The sequence below is a fragment of the Marmota flaviventris genome, chromosome 14 (assembly GCF_047511675.1).
Source record: "Marmota flaviventris isolate mMarFla1 chromosome 14, mMarFla1.hap1, whole genome shotgun sequence".
Taxonomy (NCBI): Eukaryota; Metazoa; Chordata; class Mammalia; order Rodentia; family Sciuridae; genus Marmota; species Marmota flaviventris.
Genome location: NC_092511.1, coordinates 78,501,994 through 78,528,009, shown reverse-complemented (window position 1 = coordinate 78,528,009; position 26,016 = coordinate 78,501,994). Strand labels below are relative to the sequence as shown.

The following is a 26,016-nucleotide window of genomic DNA, read 5'->3' as shown; positions in this document are numbered from 1 at the left end:
GCCGCCCCTTTAACAGGTCTTCTGGAGACCACTGGTCCTCCTCTCGATCTTCAAAAAGACACATTTCTAAAGTGGTCCAGAGCTTCTGAACACTCTCTATTGTACTCTTCGACAGCTTGGAAGAGAGGCAGCTTTTATACAATTTTCTATCTAGCCTCTCCCAAGTACGCAAATCTGGTGACTGTTCCTCACAAAACCACCAGCATGTCATTAACTGTTTTCATGAATTGAGCCAGCTGGGGCCTCCTGACTTGTTTTCCTCTCTGGTTGAATAGAGTCTCCCGGATTATTAAGTACATTTCTTTATCTGAAGACATGGAACTGCCCATGATAGTTCTTTAACATCCCTGGCTCTCAAACTGCCTACTTCCTCTGTAACCCAAAAAGACATGGCTCACAAAATTTCTAAAGTGCGCTCACTCAGTCTACCTGGAAATTCACCCTGAGCGGTCCCTGATTCCGGGTGCCACCTCTAAGGATGCCTCTGTCCTGTCCCTGTGCCCTGCAGGCCTGGGGACTGTGTCAGTGGCCTGGACCTCCACCACCTGACACATGGTGCCTCCTTCTGCAGGGAGGCACCTGCACAGGCAGCTGAACTTAAAATAACTTGTGTGAATCTGCAGGGACACCAAATAAAACACAGACACAATTTGCCTTTACACAAACTTCAGGAGGGCTTCTCTGCTCTCGGCCTCAGGCTCCCCACAAGGGAGAGCAAGAGAAAGTCATGAGAGGCTGGGGAGAGAGCGCAAGTGCATTTGGAAGTGGGCTTTTATTGGGGGGACTCTTGTTCTTAGAACGTTCTATCCAAAAAAGGCCAGAAGGGGCAGGGTTATAAGGGACACGTGACTATAACTGACTCTCATGGGTAATACCTACACCTGAAGACCTGCCTCTCTATATGAGCTGGGACAACGCCCAAGTCACCACAAAATGTAGAGATTGGTCAGAATCTCCTGCTTCAGGACTGTGAGGTGTTCAGTCACTCACAGTGGCTCCCACTGTGTTTGACTTCTAGTTTGACTCCAGGAGGTCACAGAACACATTCTGTGTGATCTGGATCCATTGAATATAACTTGGAGTATGTCCCCGTTTAGTCAGCTTTCTTGCTGCTGTGATAAAAAGATTGGACCAGAGCAATCGTAGGGAAGAAAAGTTTATTTGAGGGCTCACGGTTTCAGACATCTTAGTCCATAGAAGGCCAGTTCCATTCCTTGGGGCTTGAGGTGAGGCTCAACATCACAGCAGGAGAGTGTGGCAGAGGGAAGCAGCTTACATAGTGATCAGAAAGCAGAGAGAGACTGGCTCTCCAGATATAAAATACAGACCCTGCAGCCACACCCCTGATTCCCAGCTCCTCCAGCCACACCCACCACTTCAGTGACACTCAGTTAACCCTATCAGGGTTAAGACTCTCACAACCAATCATTTCTCCTCTGAACCTTCCTCAGTTGTCTACGTGAGCTTTTGGGAACACCTCACATCCAAACCATAACAGTCCCATAGGTATATTTTGCTGTTGGTGGCTGGAATGCTCCAGGAATGTTGGTTCACAGTCTTAGTGGCTGATGGTTCTGGTGAATTCTAGATGTTCTTCCAACATGACTTGTAGAGCCTCATCAGGGAATTCTGACATCTGTCACATCAGTACCTCATCTGTTAATTGCCTCATTAAAGTTGACATTTTCCTAGTTCTTGGTGTGATGAGAGATTCTCAGTTGAAATCTGGACACTTGGAGTCTCTTGAGACCCTGGGCTTATTAAAACCTATGTCAGTGTGCTTCCTCTTACTAGGCTCTGGAAGAAGTCAGGATGCCGTCCTGTCACCACCAGGTAGGGACAGGAGTCCAGGTGCAGAGCATGGCCTCCTGGAGATGGGAGGTTCCTCTTTGGGGTGTGGCAGAGGTGACCATCAAGTCCCTATGAGGCCTCTGCTGGCCATTCCTCATGGAAAAGTCAGGAGTACATTACTACTTCCTGTGGGGCTTCCACTGGCACCAAGGTAGAATGGCCCCCTGGCCAGTGAGCAGGGCCCTGAACCTCCCTCCAGGCCTCCTGTATCATCAACCCTGCAAAAGGGGGCACCCTGTGTCAGGTGGTGAAAGTCGAGGCCACTGGCATTGTCCTCGAGTCTGCAGGGCACAGGGACAGGACAGAAGCCTCCTTACAGCCCAGGGAGGACAAAGCCCTGGCTACCACCCCTCTGCCAGCCCACAGAGGGGTCAGCTCTTGATCACAGCCTGGGCTCCCCAGCATGGGCATCCATGAGGTTTGACTGACACAGTCCCCATCTAAAAGCTTTCCAGCTTCCCAGGCTGCCTGTCTGTGTCCTCTGGGCAGAGCAAGCCACCAGCATTGGGCTTTTTGCCTGTGCCCGAGGTATTTCTGGGACACCAGCTCCTCCAGCATCAAGTCTGGGATACACAGAGCATAAAGAAACCTTCACCCCTGCATGGTTCCCTGTGTCCCCACTTCTCAGAGCCTCTTGCTTTCTGCATAATGTTCACTGTGGGAGGAGTGGGCAGCTACAGAAGACCAGGAACTAGCCTGGCCTTTAGGGGGAAGGTCACTGCCCATGGGCACACTTTTAAGTGAGGTTAACCAGTGAGGTCATCAGAGCAGTCAGGGGTTTTTACAAGCTGGTATTTCTCTCTAATCACAGCAAAAGCTGACAGCACCTTATATGTATTAAGCACCCATTTTGTGCCTGATCAGAAAGCAGAACTCCCTTCCCAGGAACCCAGCCCCTGGCCACTAGAGGGCAGAGTCTGGAAACAGCAGCCCTGCCTGGGCCACCTGGTGGACAGGATCCTCCTGGGGAGCAACAGGTGGCATTGGGTGACCCTGAGCTGCTATTTCTTCATGCAGCGTCATTTTTCTTTTTTTCTTTTTTTAACCTTTATTTATTTATGTATTTATGGTGCTGAGGATTGAACCCAGGGCCTTGCACGTGCTAGGTGTGTGCTCTACCACCAAGCCACAATCCCAGTCCCAGCATCAGTTTCTTAATAATTAAATATTCTGCTGCAAGCATTGCTGTGATCCCCAAAGCTTGGCCTTGTGCCCAATGCCACTCCCATAGCTAGGACAGGTTTGGAGAAGAAGCAAGAGGTCTTAATAATTTGCTAGCAAAGGAGAAACGCAGGTTGGGCAGATGGCAGGTTTGAGGACAGGCACACTCTGCACCAGTTCCTCGGCTCATGATTTAAAAAGCTGGCAAACTGCTCCTAGGCAAGGTGGTAACTATGAGAAATCATTGGAGTCAACTGGAAAGCAAAATAATCGTGGAGACACAAAGTCTGAAACTCTGATCATAATATTAGAAATAATGGCATCAGTGCCACCAGCCCACTGCTGAGGGGAGAGGAGACAGGCAGAGAGAGGGGGAAGCAGGTGAATAAAACTCACTTGGAGCCAGGTGTGGTGGCACACACCTGTAATCCCAGAGGCTCGGGATGCTGAGGCACGAGGCTCACAAGTTCAAGGCCAACCTCAGCAACTTAGCGAGGCCCTAAGCAACTTAGAGAGAACTTGTCTCAAAAATATTAAAAAAGGGCTGGGGATATCATTCAGTGGTTGAGGGCCCCTGGTTCAATCCCTGCTACAAAATAAATAAATAATAAAGCCTGGCTTGGAGGAACCTGTGGAACAGAGAGGGACCCAGAGATGGCGGTGGAAGCTGTTGCATGAAAAGCAATGAATACCGTCTGGCCGAGGGACAGAGAGCTTGGCTGGATTCAGAGCCCTGGTGGTGGGAACCACTTTTGAGGGGCTGGACAACAGAGCAAGCAGAGGTTGGAGGCTGGGAACTCATGCAGGAAGTAGCCAGCCTGATCAGCAGCAGTCACCTGTCGTGGGGCCCAGAGTGTGCCAGGACCAGTGTGCCTGAAAAAAGAGCAGGTGGAGGGCACCTAGGTGATACAGGCTGGGGACATGAGGACAGAGCGCCTTTTGGTGCTGGTGTCCCACTTGAGCATCTTGGAAGGCGCCAGTGACCAGTCAGACAACCAACTGTGTCTGCACTCCAGGTCTGGCCCTGGGGAACAGGATGGAGAGGACCATGTGAAGCCTGTTGAGGTCTAGACTCCTCACCCTGGAAGTGCCAGCTGTAGGAGGCCCCTGACACCTAATCTTCCAGCACAGATTGGCCCCCTCCCTAGCAACAGAGGGTGTGGGTCAAATCTCACCCACCAAACCGTCCCAGCATCAGCCAAATCAACCTCAGCATTGGAACTTCAGTAGACTTCTGCACCAGCCCCCCAGGGAGCACCCACCAAATCAGGCACCGCCCAGCAGGTGTGTGCCATGGCACCCAGCCGCCAGCCTCCCTATCCTGAATTGGGAGATGGAAAGCTACTACCACCAGCACTGGCTCCTGGCCACAACAGTGAGGCACCAAAGGTGCTGGACTTGGCAACCCCAGCCCTCGACCAAGGGTTACAGGGCCCCAAACTCAATATAGAGAATGAAACTCCACCCTCGCCAACAGTTCTGATCACCTCCATGGAAATAAGCCCTGTGTTCCTCATTGAGGACTTTCCCAATTCTCCTTTTGCATTTCTTTCTTATTATGACTTTTTATTTTTTTTATTTCTTATGTTTTTTAATTATATTTTTTTTACAGTTTTCCATTCCTCATGATTGTATATATCGTATAATTGTGCACACAGATGTGTGTGTGTGTGCGCGCGCATGCACGCGCTCTCACTGTGTGGATAGGTTAGAATATGTGTGTGTGTGTGTGTGTGTATATACACACACACACACACACATATATATATATAACTTTTCTTTCATTTTAATTTTTCTCTTCTTCACTCATTTATTATTCAGACTTAGTTTGACTTTGATGGGGTGAAAATTCAGCAAAGTAGTAGGGTACAAGATCAACACCAATAAGACCATAGCTTTCCTATACTCCAACTCTGATGCCACTGAGGAAGAAATCAGGAAAACCATCCCATTCACAAAAACTTGAAAAAATAAATACTTGTGAACAGTCTAACCAAGGAGGTGAAAGAGCTATACAATGAAAACTATAGAACACAGAATGAAAAAAAAATTGAAGAGAGCCTTAGAAGATGGAAAGACCTCCCATGTTCTGGGATAGTCATAATTAACATTGTAAAAACGGCTACACTACCAAAAGCAATATACAGATTCAGTGCAATCCCCATAAAAATGCCCATGACATTCTTCACAGAACTTAACATTCATTTGGAAGAATAAGAAACCTAGAATAGCCAAAGCAATACTGAGCAAGAAGAGAAACTTGGGAGGCACCACAATACCTCATGTCAAAGACCAGAGACAAACCCACATACTTACAGCTATCTGATAACTGACAAAGAGCCAAAAATACATGGGAGGAAATACTGGATGCCAGAAATACTGGATATCTATATGTCTCTCACTCTGCATAAGGTAAAATCGAAATGAACCAAAGACCTAGAAATGAGGCCATAAACCCGCAAGATGGAGAAGAAAACAGAGTCATCACTCCATAGTATTGGCGCAGGCACCAACTTCCTCAACCAGATCCCTAAAGTTCAAGAAATAAAACCAAGAATCAATAAATGGGATACCATCAAATTGAAAAGCTCCTGTACAGCAAAGGCTGTGATTAAGAGCATGGAGAGAGAGCCGACAGAATGGGAGAAAATCCTGCCAGCTGCTGCTCTGACAAGGGATCAACGTGTAGAATACGTAAAGCACTCAAAAAGCTTGAGACACACACAAAAACTTAAAAATTAAAAAAAAACTAATCAATAAATGAGCAAAAGAACTGAACAGCCTTTTCTCAAAAGAAGAAACACAAATGATCAACAAATATATGAAAATGTTCAACATTCGTAGCAATCAGGGAAATAAAATCAAAACTAGGCTAAGATTTTTATCTCACTCCTATTAGAATGACAGTTATCAAGAATGCAAATAATAATGAATTAATAAATGCTGACAAGGATGAGTGGGGAAAGGTACACTCGAGCATTGTTGGAGGGACTGTAAATTAGTGCAACCACTCTGGAAAACAGCATGAAAATTTCTCAAAAAATCTAGGGATGGATCCACCATATAATACAGCTCTCCTGCTCCTTGATATTTATCCAAAAGAATTAAATTCAGCAGATTATGGTGATGGAGGCAATTCTATGTATAGAGCAGTGCAATTCACAAGAGTCAAGTTATGGAACCAAGCTAGGTGCTCTTCAATAGATGAATGGATTAAGCAAATTGTGGTGTACATACACGATGGAGTTTTACTCAACCATAAAGAAGAACGAAATTATGCCATTTGCTGGTAACTGGATGGAAGGGGAGAAGATCATGCCAAGTGAAACGAGCCAGACTCAAAGAGTCAAGGGTCACATGTTTTCTCTCATATGTAGAAGTCACAGCAAAATAAGGGGAATCAGATATCATAAAGACATAGGGAAAAATCACTCCACCTTTGAGACAAACAGCACTATATAATCAAATAAAAATATAATTGCATATGTGGTGGGTAGAATAAGACATGTTTGGGTTGATTTGACAAATATATATATATATATATATATATGGAATACCAGTGAAATAGAAAAAGGAGATCAAGAGGGAGGGAGGAGGGACAGGGGAGGGGAGGAAAAGCAGAGTCAATGTAACAAAATCACAGTATGTGCACATATAAATGTGCCACAGTGAATCCCACCTGTATGTTTATGTGGAAAAGCACCAGTCAAAAATAAGTAAATAAATGAGTGAAAGAAAGATTGGTGGAGCAGAGGAAGGGAAATAAGGAGGGAAAGGAAGGAAAAGGGGAAAACAGGGACTGAAATGAAGTAAGTTAAATTCCATGCATGTATGATTTTGTCAAAATGAGCCCAACTATTATGTACAATTATAATGCACTAATAAAAGTAAAATAAGCAGGGTGGGGGGGGCACAGGTGACTGTGATTCTGCCATGGGGAACACAGGGCTTTTAAAAGAGGAAAGCCAGGATTGGGGTCCAGATTGTATCAGGAGATAGAAACAATTAGTGTCCCTCAGGTGTCCTTTAGAGAACAAGTGATGCTCAAGTTCCCAGGTCTGGAGTTTTCTTATTCTCAGGGGTGGTGACACTTCCAGGCAGAGAAGAACAGGACAGCTTAGCCTGGGACAGGAACAATTTTATTCTCATTCCTGGCTGTTAGGGAGGGAAACAAGGGAGAAGAAGAAAAAGAAACAGTGTCAGTTTTATAAGGCACTGTGGTCCAGCAGCTAGGTGTGTGCTCACAGCATTCCCTTACTGGCCATTTGTACCGTTTCTACAGGAAAATGGGTGGCACCGTCTCCCAACTGCTTCCTACTGAAACTGGGCAATGAAGGAGCTGGAGTGGAAGGTTTTCCCTGGATTTTACCAGAAGGAATGGCAGGTGACTCGAGCTTGGGTGGGAACTGGAGAAACACACTGGGGGACAGAGTTAAGATCTGACCAGTTTAAACCAGGGTCTTCTGCTCGCCCCTCACGTCTCAGGAAGGGATTCCCATGTGCTGCTTTCTTGGAGCTCAACCGAGTCCTGCTTCTGACGGCCACCTATGTGCAGGAGACAGCAGTTGGCAACGCCCTCTCCCTAGGCACCACTTAGCCACCCTTTCCTTGAACGTCTGATTCATCTCTTCATTTCCCCTATAGATTAGGGTCTCGGGTGTGTGTAGCTCCCACTGACATCCAGTGCTTTGCTCACTTCTGGGGCCCCTTTTGCCATAAAGATGGTTGGTCCTCACTCTGCATCATCTTGGAATTGCTCCCTTAATAGGGCTTTGGTTATTGCTGAAGCTTATTGCTCTCAATTTATCCTAAAAAGGCGTTATTAGTAAAGCAAATATCTAAGGGATTTGGGGGGGGGGGCATTCAGTAAAAATCCTTTGCCAATTGTGAAAAGGCTATAATTCCTACATTTTGGGTCCCATGGGCTCCTTTCAGTCCTCAGATTGTTTTGGGTACATAAGACACAGACCTGAGCACCCCCTGAATAGTCCACTGGGGGCATGGCCCTTGTGAGTGGGGCTTGAAGAACTTCACGGGGCATCTCCAATGCCCGTAATAAAGTGTTCACATGTGTGTTTTATCAAGGATCAGACCTGGGCTGCGGGCGGCAGGATGAGCCATGAGAACTCTGTCTCCACCTGGTGGCGCTGCTACCCCATTACCAGGCAATTTTTCATCCTCCTCAGTATAGACAGGTTTGTATTGGTCTACCCTAAGCTGCGGTATCAGGGTACCACCTATCGGTGGCCTGATTTCCCTTGGCCACGTTAGTATCAGTCTTCCGATGGCTGAGATAGTATGATTAGCCCCTGCGCCAGTTTCCCACGGTGTCTATGTCCATATCGCTAGGGCATGTTTAATGACCTTGTTTTCAGTGGTGAGGAGACATCATTTTTCCCCAGGTATCTCCATGGGTGTGCACTATCATGAAAGCATATTTTACCTTCAGCATGTTTACCTTCTTTCCTTCGGACACTCTGAGACCTCTTGTCTAAGTGATTAGCTTGGCTTTCTCAGCTGGGGTAGGCTGTTCTTCCATTTCCACAGAGTAGCTGCTGCTGTTGTCCATGAAGTCTCTCCCGTCACTGAAGAGGTCCCCACTGGCCTCTGCAATTGGCCCATCAGACAAGTCCAACCCACTGGTGTAAACAGTCTCTAAGACCTCCAGAGGGTCATGTTGTATCGGCCCCTTATCAGCTGGCAGCAGGCTTGCTGGGCTTAGAGTGGACAGAGTTTAAGGCTGACATTGGGGCTGTCTGAGACCCGGCCTCCTATCTGCCCAGCACTCAGTACCACCCTCTGTTCAATGGCCCCAAGGTCTGGTGGGGGAAACACAGCAAGGGGTTGTTCTAGAGGAAACTTCTCAGCCTCTGTGGTAAATCACAGGTGGCAGCTGTCACCCCACAGGAAGGAGGGCTCTGCTTTTGTGCTGTGGTCAAGTCACTTTAACAAATGGCTACTCGTTCAGCCATCCCATAATGAGAACAGAAGGGGAAAGTCTTTTGATTTGCTAGCAAAAGAGAAACACAGGGATGCCTGTCTCAGAGGCTGTCCCAGAGGCAACACAGGGCTTTTCAGAGGGGAGCCCAGGGCTGGCTTTCAAATCCTATCAGTAGATAGGTAATTAGTGTCCATCAGGTGCCTTAGAGAGCTCTTGCTCCAGTCCCCAGGTCTGGAGAGTGGGCAGTGAGGGACATGACTGACTAGCCTGGGCAGGAAAATGTGTTGGTCTTGTTTCCCCAAATGCCAGGGAGATGGAGAAGGAGAAGAAGGCGGGGTGGGGGGGGGGGTCCATTTTAAAATAAGCCACCTGCCAAAAAGCAGCAAGGTTTGCACCCAGAACATGAAGCGGACCCCATTACACTTAAAATAACAGAGCAGCCTGTACCCTGAATTCCCCAAGTTTCAGGCTGAGCTTGACCTGGTGAAAAATGGAGAGCTGTAAACACCCCTCATTCCACGGGTGACAGACCCTACGTACACCTACCCTGGGGTTCTCATTCTAGGCTCTCCAGTGCCTGTGGCTGGAGACCAGCCTCTGCTTGTGCAGGGTGGCTGGCTCAGGCCCAGCACCTCCAAACTGAATGGCCAGCACTCTGCCCTCCCCTCCGATGGTCTATTCAGGAGAGTCAGTCCAGATGTGAGATGGGGGTTCCAGGTCACATTGACCTGGGCCAAAACCAGGATGACAAAAGCAACCATACACAATATACCACCAGCAGGCAGGACAGGACAGGAAGCTCCAGGGCACAGACTGAAGGATACCACGGTCACTCATGTAAAAGGAGCCAGAAACCACAGCAAAAAAATATGTAAATCTCCCCCTGGAAGGGCAGTAGAGTCTGACCCTGTGGCGCTTTCATTTTCACTCAGGAAAGTCAAGAACTGCCTGCAGCTCTGATGTCCTCCTGAAAGCAAGAGGAGCGCTTCAGGTCCCAGGGTGGGATCGGCTTCTTGGCACACACGTTTGCACATGGCTAGGAAAGGACTGTGCTTCTGCCAGCATGCCCTTCTTCAGGCACGAGTGGGGACAGACATGGAGAAGCAGATAAACACTTGTCTTCAGCAGCCTGTCTCCCTCCTTCCAGCCAACGGGGCCAGCCTTGCATCTTGGGGATCCAGGACCCATGTCTACTCATGCCACTCTAGCTGGAAGAAGGACCATCAATCCAGCTCTAAGCAGCACTGTATGTGGACCCTCCTTTCCTGGTGGACAGCTGAGGCCCAACAAAAATGAGACTTATAAGTCCAGGTGGAGCCAAGCTGAAGGGAAGGAAACTGCCTACTAAACCAGACGTCAAGATGGACATCAGACAGGAATACTCCAGATCCAGGTAGGGAAGACGCCGTCCCCAACCTGGTAGAGAACAGGACTGTACCCTGGTGTTTCTGACACGCTGGTGACTCCCTGAGCATGACCCATGTGTGGGGAAACACCCCCAAATAGGCTGGTTATTTATGGCAAATAAAAACCAAGATGAGACCTGAGCAGCTTTGGAAGGTAACTCACCAGGAGTGTCCAGGGAGATTGACAGATACGCATTTAGTACCTGCCCGTGTCTCTCCCTTACCCCCACCCCCAGCCCCCAGCTCCCAGCAGCTTAGAATTTACTCTGAGAATCTGACCTTGCTGGGGTCAGATGGAAGCAGCTTCATGAGTTTTCTGGGATTGTTTCCCAAGAGGTTTGACCCCATCACTCCTGCTTTATGTCCAAGAGTTTCCCAGGCCCTCTTATGGACACTCCGCCTGTCCTCACTTAACTGATCTTATCAATGATCATCATAGGCACCTTGCAGAATCATAGATCCTGGCAGAGGCTTACGTGCACTTCTGAGACATCCTTTGTCTCAATGAACCCTACACACATATTTTAACCACTTCTCGGTGATCCATTATGTATCTGTGTGTGTATATACACACAAGAGGTATATGCTCCCGGGTGGCCTTGTTCACATGAGGTCTGCAAGATGTGCCCGTTGGACAGTGGGCCATCTTTTCCACTCCCATGCTCCAGCTTCACCCTCGACACTTGTAAAAGGTCACCCTCTGTATAGAATCAGGGACGCTCCCACCTTTTCTTCACTCTCAGTCTAAAAAATTAAAGGAAAAGATTTAATTGACAAAAAAACAAAAGTTCATGTACGTGTGCTCATCGTTTTTGACATTCTGTCTGTGCATTGCATTAGTATTGAGAACGCTCTCTTGCAGCCTCGGAGTTCACTTTTTTAATTTTTTTTTTTTTTTGTATCAGGAATTGAACCCAGGGATGCTTAACCACTGAGCAACATTCCCAGCCCTTTTTTATATTTTTATTAAGGAAAGGGTCTTGCTGAATTGCTTAGGGCCTAAATTGCTGTGGCTGGCCTTGAACTTGCAGCCCTCCTGCCTCAGCCTCCTGAGCTGCTGGGATGGCAGGTGTGGCCAGAGTTCACCTTCTTTTCAGAGGGCAGCTTCTCTGTTTCCAAAGACCCTAAGATGAAGGAATGAATGCCTCCACGTGATTTCTAAAAGCAGATCACCTGTGACACACAGAAGAGGAGAAAGAGACAGCATCATTACTTCTCCTTAGCCTCAGGGAACACTGAGCGTGGTCTGTAAGAATTGACACACATACTTCCTGTGAGTGGGACCACGATACCACACCACGGGGACTCCTCAGTGGCCTGCATCTTCACAGACTCTCCCTGCGACTGGGTGGAAACTCACTTCCCCTCCCACTGGCTCCCCTGTGCTCCATTGTAAAGCTCCACCAAAATTGGTGATGGAGATTTCAGTTACATTCCACTTTTTATTTATTTATTCATTCATTCATTTTGCCTTTTAGACAGTATTTTGATGCAGAATCTTGTATTCCTGATGGGCACACTTACCCACTCATTTCCAACCCTAGGATAGTCTAAGTTTTCCTCCTGCAACCTCGGGATTCTCTGTCATGCGTGGAGTGACTTCACTCCCACGGTCTAATGTGCAGGATGTGCAGTGAAGTGCCCGAGCTGCCAGTCCAGATCCCAGCTCTGCCTCAGGCCAGTTGACCTCCCTGCACTCAAGTTTTCCCACCATCAAAATAAGAAGGGATATTGATTTGTAGCTCATGGAGTCTTGGGGATAATTAAATTTGGTGATCCATGTCCAATGTCCTGGTACTTTGCAGATTCTCAGTAAACATCAACCTTTATGATTGATAGGGCTTGTAGCTCTGCAGAGAAGATCACTTTCTAGCCTCTTTAGGACTTATGTTGGCTATGTCCCCATTGACAATTTTGCACACTTAATTTCCACTTGCCAGTTTCTCTTCTCTCTACCTCCAACTTGATTCTTCTCTTTCCTCATCTTCTGGTGAGATCCATTACTGATTCTGCTATTCAAAGCAACTAGCAAATGTCTCAGTAACAGAATCAAATAGACCTACCTCTAATCTCCAAATTGCACTTACAATTTCTCCTATAAAACTTAACTACTGTAGTGGTCGGTATTAATCCTTGTCTATTGTAATTGATCATCTCTGATCTATAACTGAATTTCAATTTTTTTTCATTTATTCTGCAAATGTTTGTTGAGCATTTGCCAAGCACAGATACTGGACCAGATCTCCCAAATACAAGGCAAATAAAATAGCCAACAGCTTACAATCTTGTAGGGAAAAGCGAATCTGACAGCAGGTAGAGCAGATAGGCATTCTAGGCCTCGTGACCTGTCTCTGCCACTTCAGATCACCCACTTGGGAATAGTCTGAAGAAGGTCTCTCTTGAGCTGAATCAAAGAAAACTAGCTGTCTATAAGCTGACCAGGTGGGCAAAGGCGTTTCCAAGCAGAGGGAATGTTTTATAAAAATTGGAGAACTGTAAGCAGTTAAGGGTGGTGGGAGCCAAGTGTGGAAGTAGGGAACACAAGTTGAGAGGGAAGCAAGGCCGTCAAAAGTCTTCAGTGGAGTTGTGGCTCAGTGGTAGCATTTGCCTAGCATGTGTGAGGCATTGGGTTCTATTCTCAGCTCCACATAAGAATAAATAAATAAAATAATGATATTGTGTACATCTACAACTAAAAATAAAAAAGTCTTCAGTGTCCTTCAAGGAGAGATGATGGGGACATGATGGGACACCAAGACCCTGGGCAGCCCTACTAGGTCCAACACCTGGTTAGCTCAGTGACACTTGAGCTCTGCCTGTCCTGTGACAGCAGACCACTCCATCAAGTAAGATCCATGGCTCTACTCTGCTCATCAGTCCTGCTTCACTTCAGCTCATTTCCAAAACACATGTCAAGATATGGGCCTTGATTTGAGGTATTTAATCTACCTGTTTTGAAACAACATCATAGCAAGACAAAATTCAAATAAGAATGCATTCTTTAATTATCATTAACCAAGTCAAGATAATGAGTTCCATAATTACAACACAATGAAGTTTATCATTCCCAAGCCCAGGAGAAAATATAAAGAAATAGCTACTTTTTAAAATTTGTTTGTTTTTCTTTGCAGCTTACTTTCAATTTATTTTTTAAATGCATAAATTTAATAAGCAGTCCAGATGTAGTTGGCTGCTAAAGAAGGGAATAATTCATCCTTAGAATAAAATGCATTGACTTCTAGGATTTTAGATCTCACATAAGAAAGCAAGCTTCTGTCAGAGGAGCCCAGGGCTTCCACACCTGCTGAAACAGGGTCAGGCCTCAGCAGCTGGCTCAGTTCCTCCTGGGTGAGGAGGGTTTTTGTACGCCGAGGCAGTGGAGAGCTATCACTGTGGTGGACGTTCGGCTCCGGGACCAAGTTGGAAATAAAACGTGAGTAGATCGCTGGTTTCCTTCTGTTGTCCATGTCTCGTGGTCTCTGTGTGTGTGAACTGAGCCTCTGCAACCTGGCTCTGGCACCCTCCAGGGAAAGGTGACTCTGGGATCTCTAAGCAAACTTAAGAATCAAAGGCACATTTTTGTGTGAAGAGCAAGATTAAGTCATTGAGTGAGAAAAACTAGGTAACAGCCTTAGACACTCATGGGGGGCACGCTAGAAGGTTCCAGAGCCTCACTCAGTTGTCAGGGAGGGAGACTCAGTTTTTGTACAGGAGGGAAGTTCAGAGCAGTCACTGTGGTACACGTTCGGCGCAGGCACCAAGCTGGAGATCAAACGTGAGTATCTTTTTCAACCGATTCTTCTCTTCTGTCTAATTGCCTTGCTTTGTTCCTTTTTGTATGGTTTTGTTAGTTAGTTGTTGGGGACGTGAGAGATTTCATCCCCAGATTAGGTTCAGAGGAGGTGGCTAGTCCTAATTTATAGGATTTCTAAGTCAAAATAAAAATGGGGAAGAAGGGTGGCTGCCCCTCTAGAGGGGTTTTCGTAGGGGAACAAGGCAAAGCGAGTCATTGTGATTCACGTTCGGCGAAGGGACCAAACTGGAAATCAAACGTGAGTACCATTTTGCTCACTATTCATGACGTTTGGGCCGTGTTGTAACATTTGTGTGATTTTGTGATATTTTGGTGAACTGAACCATTCCTGGTGACAGAGAAGTCAATCGAAGAAAACCAGAAAATAGCCAATTTAAAAGCAAATAGATGAGGGGTTCAGTTGGGAGAAGAGAGAAATGGCTGGGTCTTTCTGGGAACCAGCCTATCTGGTGAGACTGGCAGCCAGGGCGGGTTTTTGTAGAGGGGGGCAAGCTGGAGCTGGCATTGTGGCTCACGTTCGGTGGCGGGACCAAGTTGGAGATGAAACGTAAGTGCCTTTTCCACTGTTTTTTCTCATGGAATTGTAAAATCGGGGGGGTTTTCATGTTTGGAGTGTAAGTGGAGGTCAGTTCTGAACAAAACAGGTTTCTTCCAATTGAGTTGGGGGCTGAAAGTCTGTTCACCTCAAAGAGGAAGGGTTTTTGCTGAGGGGAATGTGATCTAGTTAATGTGGTGGATCACCTTCGGCCGGGGGACACGATTGGAGATGAAAAGTAAGTGATTTCTCTGTTGCCTTCTGGAACTTGGGTGCAATTCCCTTAGCCCTGACTTGTAGAAGCTGAAGTAGGAGGTTGTCATCAGTTGCAACCTCCAAAAGTAGATTTGGAAACAGAAATACTTAAAAGGGCTAAAACGAGTGACTCAAAGTGGGGGTAAAACAGGGTAGACAGAAAAGTCAATTTCTGATTTTTATTAAGTTTTGTCAGATGTTGTGTGGGTTTCGGTCATTGCGCATTGTGATATGGAAAAGTTGGGAAATGGACTTCCTAGTCTGTTTTCTTTTTTGCCTGATAAATTATTTTATAAGGCAACTATGAAATGAATAGCAGGCCCAAAAAAATCACTTAAGTTAGAAAATTAAGCCTGTTTATCATGTTGAAGAGAATCATCAGCATTGTCACTTGTAGAATGTAATATGAGTGCTAAATGCCAAACCAAGAGATTCTGCAGGAATCAGATCTCAACAGATCTCATTGATAGCTCCTTTGTCAAAATTTAATTTCTATACTAGAGTAAATTTGAGGTGATCTGTTATCATAATGGTGAGAAGACAATTGACCCCTAAAACTGTTTTTTAAAAATGTGTTTAAATAAAGGAAATTAATCATTATGTTTTTTAAATGTCCATGGTTTATAGGAAATATTTTAAAGAACATGTTGTTTTACTACCTTAGTTATCACGGGTCCATATTCTCACGCCACGTGGCCTTGCTGGCGTGGTCTGTAGGTCCCGTGGCTCCCTTTCTGGTACTGAGTACTCCCGTGGCCACTCACGTGGCAGTTCACCTGGCCGCTAAAGGCCACGGAAACCCGTGTTAGCTGGGTGACCTCTGCTGTGACCACTTTTCCTGGTACACAATGATGCAGATGATGCCACTAACATAGAGAGGGCAGAAACAGGGTGGGCAGAACACCAGTACAGAGAAAACTGATTTATTAAAGTTTTCAGGAATAAAATTATATTAAAATCCATTATTATGTCCTCTCAATGAGGCTGTAAAAAAAGATTTTTTTTAGTCATATATCATTATTTTATCTAATCTATTTACAAAAGCTCAACCCAAAAGAAAGAAATAGAGTCTACATAACTCTTTCAGGGTAAAATCCACAGGAGTGAAAACCAAGTTTGATGCCAGCAATCTGACCCCTCAGGACTTGGTAAATTCACTCTGAGTTCACATGAATACAATTGCACTGTATTAACTGGTAGAAAAAAAAGTCTGGGACATGCTTTTAACTTTCATAAACTTAACTGCTTGGGTAGAATTATGTTTGAGTTGTAGCTAATTTTATATAAATGTGATTGATAAAAAGTTAACAGACATTTTCAATACTGTAAATATTGTGATAAAAAAATTAATCTGGCTTAACATCATAATGACTTGTTTTTGTGTAGCCCCACTGCTTTCAAATCTGTGCTTAAGAAGGATTACTTTGTTCTATGCAGGACAGGACTATTTTAGGGCTCCTTTGAAACCTTTTAATGCATTTTAGAACTATTTATTTAACTATTTTAAGTTACTTTGAAACTATTTGGGAGCCTTTAAAAAAATCTATTAAAGCCTAATGCAAAATCTTGAAATAATTTCCACATCAAATACAGTAATTACTAAATATTTTAAAGCTAGATGGAAAATTTGATTTGGCCCAGGAGGATCTCCACAGAATGTATTACTCTGCTTATTTTTCAGAGATCACATTATTTTGACACTGAGACTATTTTAATACAATCATTTTGTGAGAAAATAGTAATGAAGGTTTAAAAAGGAAAAAAAATAATAACAGTTCATTTATCTTATGTTGAAGTGCTTGGTTAACATTGGGGTTAGCTTTATTTAAAAAAAAATTAAAGCTGCTCACATATCTGTTGACTTCTCCCAGCCAAGAACTCTTGATTTTCATTTTTCGTTTTTACTATTTTGCTGGGCTTGCATCCCCGCTGAGGGGATTTCCAGGAGGACACCTGGCAGCTGCTGGAGGTCAAAACTGAAGCTGGTCAGGTCCCCCAGACAGGTGGCCCGGGTGACTGTTGACACCTCCAGGTCTGGCTAAGAATTGCTTCATGTGGTTGCAGACCATCAGGCAGGGCCCAGTCTCACTTTCAGGGCTTCATGAGGGACAGGAGAGCTGCCTGCAGGTCTCCAGAGGGACATGCCACCCAGCTGAGGCCCACCAGACCCAGACGCAGCTGGGGCTACACAGGGCCTTCCTCTACATGGAGGGGTGGAGTCTTGCCCTGAGGATCCTCAGGGTCAGATGAGGTGCCCTGTTTTCTTGGCCCAAAGCCCTGAGCTTTTGGAGGTGGCAGGGGACACAGTTGAAAGGCCTCAGAATGGCTTCAAAGAGTTCAAACTCAATTTAGCACTTTTTAAAGGGGCAGCGGGGAGCAAGGGAGTAACACCAAACCCCGGACACCTTACGGTGCTTCCTGGCTCTGCTGCCTCTGCAGCCACCCACCTGCACGCACCCAAGCCGAGACCTTCCTGGGACTTAGCCAGCTCTGTGCTTCCTTCCCCAGGGGACGTGGCTAGACCAAGTGTCTCTATCTTCCCACCGTCTTCGGAGCAGTTGCAGTCCGGAGGGGCCACGGTTGTGTGCTTTGTGAATGACTTCTACCCCAGAGACATCAACGTGAAGTGGAAGGTGGACAACGCCTATTACAACAGCAATATCCAGAACAGCTTCACAGAGCAGAACTCCAAGGACAGCACGTACAGCCTCAGCAGCACCCTGTCGCTGACCAGCTCAGAGTACAACAATCACAAGAGCTATACCTGCGAGGTCAGCCACAGCAGCCTGTCCTCGCCCATCACCAAGACGGTCAAAAGGAACGAGTGCTAGAGTCAGAGGCCGCGCCCTCCCGCCGCAGGCCTGGGCCCTCTCCTCACGAGGGACCCACCCCAGTTGCAGTCCTCCTCCCCCTCCCCACCTCACCCCTCCTCCTCCTTGGCTTGAATCAGCTGGTAATGGGGGAACAACAAATAAAATCAATCTTTGCACCTGAGGCTCTCTCCTTCCTCATTTAATGTTTTAGGCATTATCCTTCAATTACCCAGTTTCCCCTTTAAGGGACTAAATGTCTAGTTGCCCTAACACGCACCACCATGTATAAAAACCATCCTCCATTTCACCCTATCCGTCTGCCCTGCACAAGACCCTGCTCTCTGAGACCCACACACCACCTGCTCACCACCCCCTCCCCTGGGCCATGGCTCGAGAGCCTCCCCCTTGGTCTCCCCTCCTCAGCAAGTTTCCCTAAGGACGATGGTTCCTGCAGTCCATATCCCTTGATCCAATTCAAGCTTCCCTGAAAACTTAGCAGAGCAAATGTTTCAAAAGACGAAAACAGTATAGGCTGAGGGTGGACTCAGTGGTGAGCACACGCAGCGTCCTGTGTTCCATCCCCACCACTGGAAAAAAAGAATACAGCCCTAAGGAGGGTCAATCATCGCAAGATGATATGGAGTAATAAAGCCACATGACCAGCCTGAATGAACAATCAATAGGGTAATGTCAAGTCCATTACACACTGGGATACCCGCACCTGGGTTTAACCAAAGATTGTGCCTTTTTTACATTTGTAGATGTGTTTTAGGGACAACTTCTGACTGTCAAGAACAGTCTAGAGCACTTTCCACAACTGACTTGAACCCTCACGACACTGGAGAGTGCATGCTGGGTTCGTGGGAATGATGGGCAGGTTCTGGAAAGTGGAGTTTTCTGTAACTCAGCAATCCCACTCTTTAAAGGACCACGTCCCTATCCACAAAAAAACATCTGTGCAAAAATGCTTACAGCAGCTTCATTCATAAAAGCCCAGAACTGGAAATAACACAAACGTCCACCAGCAGTAATATGGGTCATGAAATCGTGGTACGTTGACCACTGAGCTGCTGGGTGAGGAGAATGGCCATAACCGAGGGCTGAAACACGAGGATAACCCCAAGAACCCAAACCCCAGGGAGGCAGTCTGTGCTCCATCCAAATAAAGTTCAAGACCAGGTAAGATAAAACTAGAAGTCGGACTGGGGTACTCTTGGCTGGGGTGAGGCAGGTGTGGTGCCTGGTGGGGACTCTGGGGGGTTGGTAGGTTCCATTCCCCCCTGTGGGGTGTGCCCCTTTATGAGTTTATGAGAAGGTCCTGAGCTGTAGGATTAGGAACCATGCACTTTCTGTATGTCTTGGCTTCAAAATCAGTCACTCCCAGTCTACACAGATGAGGCTGGAAGAGGGGAGGGGAGGGGAGGGCCGCTCAGCTGTGAGCAGGTCCTGGGGGTCAAATCTCTAAGCCACAACTCTGCTCTCTCAAGCCCTGTATTGCTCTGCCTGTCAGAGTTCATGGTGCTGTGCAGACGGGGGTCAGACAACATGCCATCTCACTGGGGTCTTCTACACCCACGGGACCAGGAACACAGACAAGAAAAAAATGAATGGAACCAGACTTCAGCAAGGAGATAAAGGATGGAAGTTACTTATCCAGATGTAGGGAGCCACTTAGGAAAGGCCTTCTTGGGCAGTGGGGAGGGACATGAAGAACATCAATGTCCTCTCCCTACCCTCCTCAGTGTGGCCTTGGGCTACCATTGCCAATCACGCCCCCGCACGACACAGACCTGAAGCACCTCTACCAGCTGCAGGAGTGCAGAGCAGCTCAGACTCTGCCCACTCTATTAACACATAACCCAGCTTCCATAATGCTTTCCTTTCCCTTCTTAGAACTGGAGCTGTAAACTCGTACACGTGCGTGCACACACACACACACACACACCCTTGATAGGGACATACCTTGCCTTTCTGTCTCTGGACAGTATTCATAATTATCACATCTTTGAAACTTTGGAGATCTGAGTTTAGTTCAGAAAGACTCAACAAAGTCCCTTCAGATGACACGAACTTGTTCACCCATCTCTGGGGACCAAACTGAATAACCAAGGGACTTCTAATCTGGCTACAACTCCAAAGCAAGCTCTTCTAAGAAGGAAAAGCTCTGAAGCCAGCCCCACCCCAACTCAAGCAGGAAGATGCCCTGGAGTTTCAAATTGTGTTCCTCAGAAGAACACTCTCAGCTCCCAGTTCTTGGAACCCATGGATGTGACCCGACTTAGAAGGTGGGTCTTGCAGACGTCATCAAATCAAAGTGGGATCATATGAAGATGTTGATGAAGATGAGGTGAAACTGGATTTTTTATTCATTGCTTGTGGGAATGAAAATTGATATAGCTACTCAAGAATCTCCATTTCTTGAAAAACTAAATAAAATACATGCACCACATGACCCAGCAATCACACTGGGCATTTATCCCCAAGAAATGAAAACTTAAGTCCACACAAAAACCTGTACATAATTGTTCATAGCAGTTTTATTTGTGAATAGCCTCAAATTTGAAATAACCTACGTGTCCTCAATAGGTGTCCCTCAGTAAGTGACTGGTCAAACAGGACTAACATGTCCCTCAGCAGGTAACTGACAGGCCATGCCTTGGAATCCTATGAGGAACGGGAGTCAGAGCACACAACCTCACCGGTGATTCTGAAGGGGATCACACAGAGTGAAGAAGTCTAGTCTCAAAGGGTCACAGACCATAACATTCCTTTCATGTAACAGTCTTGAAATGACAGATATGGACAGGGAGGGCAGATTGCTGGTCATGGGGGAAGTTGGATGATGGGGACAGGAGAGCAATGTGACCATACAGGGGACATCACAAGGGAAGTCTCTGTGGTCAAGGGTGATTCTGCATCCCAACTGCAGTGATAGTGACACATGACAAAACCACGAAGACCTACACACCCTGTGTCAGTGTGCGAGTCTTGGTTTCGAGTTGTGCTCTGCAAGAAGTAACAGTCAGGGCAAACTGTGGGGGTCATCCAGACCTCTCTCCTATGTTCTGTCTCTGCAACATCCTGCAGAATATCATTACAGTATTTTAAGATAAAAAGTTTTTTAAAAAGAAGATGAAGTCATACTGGATGAGGGAGAGCCTTGAACCAATGGCTGAGGTGTGTTTGGAGAAGCAGAGACACACAGGGAGAGTACCCTATGGCCAGGGAGGCAGGCGCTGAGGAGGTGGCCATGAAGCACTGAGCGCTGCCGGGAGCCACCAGGAGCTAGGAGAGCTGTGGGGAGGTCTGTCCCTCAGGCCCTCCAGAAGAAGCCAACCTTGCCAACTCCTTAACTCCACAATTGTGAGACAATAAATGACTTGTTTAAATCCCCGGTGTGTGGACTTAGTGAGGACAGTCCCAGAAAACTGACATAGTGTGGCTGCAGAGAGACAGGTCAAGTCCCCAGGAACATCCTCCTGCACTGCCAAGGTGTCCCGTAGGTGTGACCTCCCCAGGGACGGCTGGCCAAGGCCATGCACACACACACACAGCACTCCTAGGGCCTGAGAGGTCCTCAGGTCCAGAAAGTTCAGGTCGATGTGAGTGAAAGGCCAAACCGACAAGAGACTGAGCCTTCTCGTGGGAGGTGGCCTGCTTGGGGCTCTAAGCTTAAGCTCTGGAGTTGGAAAGCCCTCACGGTGCTGTGTGAGCCTCAGCAAGGTTCTTCACCTGTGTGGCCCTCACGTCTCACCTGTAGGATGCAGGAGTGATGGTACCACCTAGTAGGTCAACAACTGCCAAGACTCAGTGCCAATGTCAGGGGCTCGGCACACCGACCAGCTCCTCCCCAAAGCTCATGGGCGCTGGCTGTTGGAGGAGCACGCTGTGCCCTCCTGGTTCTGCAGGGTGGGCTCTTGGGCTTCAAGCCCAATGGGTCCCATGGTAGGTTTAAGGAAAAATGGAGGAAAGAGAGAGAACAGAGAAAGAAAAACAAAAGAAAAAAGGGCAGAAAAAAAATAATGGGAAGGAGTCTGCCCAGAAAACAGGGGGACTGCACCATGACAGCCCCACCGACATCAGGGGGAGCCCCTCTCTGCAGTGGGACAGGCTCTCAGCACACGTGAGCTAGCCGGTGTGAAGCAGCAGGCATTCCAAGGGAGAAGAGGCAGGCCCAGCCATGGCCCCGAGCTGGACACCAACCACTGTATGGTGAAGATGCCTTAACGGCAGACGATGGGCTGTTTGTCAGTCAAGACACAGCACAGGAGGGAAGACTGACACTCCCAAGAGTGGGCAGTGGGTCAGCCTGACAACTGTGTTTATCAAAGATTAGGGCAGAGCCACCGCCAACCCTGCATCTCACCCGCCACTCCTATCAGCCACCCACACACCCAGCCCCCATCTGCACCCAAGCCCCCGTCAGTGGGACAAAGTGCTGCACAGGAGACTGGGAAGCCCTTTCCAGCTCAAATGTCTGCAGACATCACAGCCCTGAAGTGGGATCTTCTGTGGCTTCAAGGGGCTGTGGTCTCCATTTTAAGCTTTTTTCTATATAAGGAAGAGCCTTCAGAATGAGGTTTCATAAAGTTGGTGCTAATGCCTTTGCTCCAACAGACCCCTGAGCAAGTCAGCAAGTTGCATGTGTTATTTTGGAGAAGAGGAAAAGGGAGATGAGAGAATGGTGGAAGATGGGAGAAGGGGGGGGATGTGGAAGAGGAGAAAGAAGAAGCAAAGGCCAACGGAGGCGTACAGGGGAGGAACAGGAAGGGGAAAGAGGAAGCCACACAGATGATGCTTCTTTGCCTTTGTACGCAGCATGGGTCCAGGCCCTGGGGCCCCAAGCCTCAGCTCTTCGTCCTGGTCAACGTGACAGCCCTCTTTGCTCTTTCTTACAGCGGGACCCGGGAGCCCATGAGTGTGGGTCTGTTTACCTCCATGGCTGGTGCCACATCCAGGGGCTCTGCAGCCCTCTCCCCGGGGTTTGAGCAAGGGGAGCCACACCAGTGGTGGAGTCAGCCACAGCCTGCACAACAGGAGAGGATTAGCGAGCAGGCTGTCCCCATACGGGGCGGCCTGGAAAGTATCCACAGCTCACATAGCAAGCTGCTTTACCCTGGGCCTCTGCTTCCTCCGTTTCCTAGCCCTGGGGCCATCAAGCTCTGGACATGAGACTAGTCCTCACCCAGATGTGCTCTATGGGGAGCAGTGTATCAGGCTTTGAAGACTCAGTATGACGAATGGACACAAAACATCCCATTAACAAATCTGACACATTGTATCCTTGGATTCCATGTGGAGATAGTAATACTTGGGCTATATTGGATTAAGTCAAATATATTATCAAGATTAATTTCACAAGTTTAATCATGTTTTTATAATGTGGTACTAGAAAAAAATTGGGGGGTACTAGAAAATTTTAATGCTTATACATGGTTCACATCATATACCTGTCCAACCGGACAACCTAGATTATGCTAAACTGCTGAGTGTGTCCTGGGAAGCAGATCCACCTTCACTCAGAAGGGTTTTGGGACTTGACCTGAAGCTGGCCCTTAGAGACATATATCCCCAGGCCTCGCCCAGCACCTCCACAGGGACTGAGCAGCTCCTGGGCAGAACTTGTGCATCTCCCCAGTTTGCTGCCACTCTGTCTCCTCCCAGTCAGCTACTCCCCAGCGAGTGCCTCAACACTGGCTTACAAGTGTGGACACAGCCCTTATGACAACAGAAGCCATACTACACGACTGTCCCCAAACACAAGCACAGCAGAACTCAAACATTTATAAGGTATGACATAGTTTGTAGAGAATTAGAAGGAGGTAGTCCTCATAGTTCATTAACACAGGTGCACATATTTATATGATATGACATGAGGTCTCATGTGAACAAGAGTTAAGCAAGCCACCACCACCAACCCCTCACCACGTTAGCAACACTGGAGAACATAAAGCAGTGTGAGGTAAGGCCCACACTTCCTGCCACAATGCTCTTAAATCTAATCAAATAGCCAAGCAATATACAAGGAAATTGAGCCAGCCCCCAAACACTGGTTTTGGGAAATGGGAAACCAGTGGTCTGGGGACTGGAATTCCAACTTATTCTTTCAGGGGGGGTGTTTATTGAATGGCTAAAATATGTCAGGGTGTCTCAGATACTTTCACAGGTGTGAGGAGTAGTGTGAGCCCAAGGTGCTCATAGCCCAGGGTTACGGGAGTCCTGTGGGTCACAAGAAGAATTGCTTGTACTCCAAGTGAGACGAGGGTTGGTGGTTTTGAATAGAATAATTTCATCTGACTTATAAATAAGCAAGATTTCCCTGAGTGTTCTGATGAGAATGAACCTCGAGGTGAACAGGTACAAGGGTCCAAGCAACAGGTGGCAATACACTGCAGGCTGGTCTGATGTGCCCCACTAGATGATTATGGGGAGAGACCTCAAGGTTTCCAGCTGAGGGACTGGAAGGATTGAGTTGCCTTAGTTGAAGTGAGGAAGCCTACAGGAGGCACAGGTTTGGGAGAAAAGAGCAGAATCCACCTGGAATTGATTTTTGTGCATAGAATGAGGTGAGGGTCAAGGTTCCTTCTCCTCCACATGGACACTCAGCTGCTCACTTCCCTGTGAGATTGCTGTGGCACCTCTGCTGAAAATCCACAGCCACATAGTCTAGGTCTAAGGCCTCTATTTCACTCTGCAGACCTACTTCACCATCCTCAGCCAGCAGACGCCACCTGGATCCATGAGGCTTTGGGACTCTGTCTTGGGCACACTGGATCTGAGATGCTGCTTAGACAGCCAGGGGGGTGGCTGGCTATAGAGTCAGGAACTCATAGTCAGTACTGGGGACAAAGGTTCTCCAGAGTCACCCAGATGGTGTGAAAAGCCACAGACTGGGAGAGGAGGCCTTGCAAGGGATGGCAGATGGAGACTGGACCGGGAGGCACTCCCACACAGCAGGCTGGCAAGATGCACAGGAACCAGAAAAGAAGAGTGGGAAGGACTGGCAGGGAAGGGGAGGACGATCAGAGGAGCAGAAGAAATGTACAGGGGGGTGCCGGCTGCAGACAGGCCAGCTACGGTTAAAGATGGAACTGGGCCCTGGGGTCAGCCACGTGAGGACTGTGGGTGAACCAGCTGAGAGCAGTTTCCGTACAAAGGCAGGAGCAAAAGTCTAGTCAGAGGGGTTCAAAAGAGAATGGGAGGAAAGAAAGTGGAGATGGTGAGGGAAGGAGAGAGCTGAGGCAGTAACTGAGAGGAGAGTGGGAAGGGAAGTGAGGTCTGCAGAGGGCACGTTTGAAAGGAGAGAGATGAAGGGTTGTTGAAAGCTGAGGAGGAGCAGAACCAGCAGAGATGGCCAATGTGGAGCTGAGGAGGGAGAGGAGCACTCCGCTGGAGAGAAGGGGTGGGGAAGCCAGCGGAGGGACAGAAGGGAGAGTCCAGGGCACAAGTGCACAGCACTTGGCAGGGAATGTGCTGGGACTTGTTGGTGACTTTTCTAACAAGTGGGGATGCTGAGATCCTTCAGGTTGAGAAGTTCAGGACTTATAGACTGACATAAGCAAGTCAAGGTTCCAGGCAGGATGAAGAGGAGAGACAGAGAGCTCACCAGGGAGCCCCCTGACCACCTGCCAGTGCTTTCCCCATGGCCTTCCGTGCAGATGCCCTCCCTGAACAGATCCCCCAGGCACCCCAGAAGGTAGCTCTTGCCCTTCAGAGACCTATTCCTCTGACCTTTCCCACCCACACCCTCCCTGTCCTTCCCACGCCTCCTGCTCCATTCCCAGCTGCAGGAATGGGAATTTCTCTCTGTGGCCTCCCCTCCTCCCTACTCCTCTCATCCCTCCTACCCCTCCATCTACCTACCCACCCTTCCTGGGATTGAACCAACCTTGACACCCCTACCAGGTGCTCAGCTACATCTCCGACTATGGCCGGTTTTGTGTGTTCCTGAAGCTACAAGTGTCTGCACAGAGTGGAAAAGGAAAAGGGCAGAGAGCAGGGGGCAGGGGGATGAGGAGGGGCCTGACCTTCACTAGTGTGGCCCCTTATGGCCCCCTGTGATTCTCATACCCCACACCAAAGTGTTTCTCACTAGGTCTGATTCATAAACGAAGAAACTGGGGCCAAGACAGGTTTTATAATGTGCTGAGGGCACAGAGCCAGTGAGAGATGTAATGGTGACTTCCACCAGGTCATCAAGCCCAGACGACCATGCCTCTCCACAGGTGTTCCACTTGGTG

The 26,016-nt window shown here is 47.6% G+C and overlaps 1 gene segment (V, D, J or C); it reads left to right on the top strand.

Annotated features, from left to right (window-relative positions):
* Positions 1–17,957, top strand: part of LOC114103255 (immunoglobulin kappa variable 2D-29-like) — a 47,891-nt gene extending 29,934 nt beyond the window's left edge. The window contains 2 exon segments of the V gene segment in view: positions 14,374–14,411; positions 17,472–17,957. Coding sequence covers positions 14,374–14,411; positions 17,472–17,794 — 361 coding nt within the window.
* Positions 17,958–26,016: the final 8,059 nt, after the last annotated feature.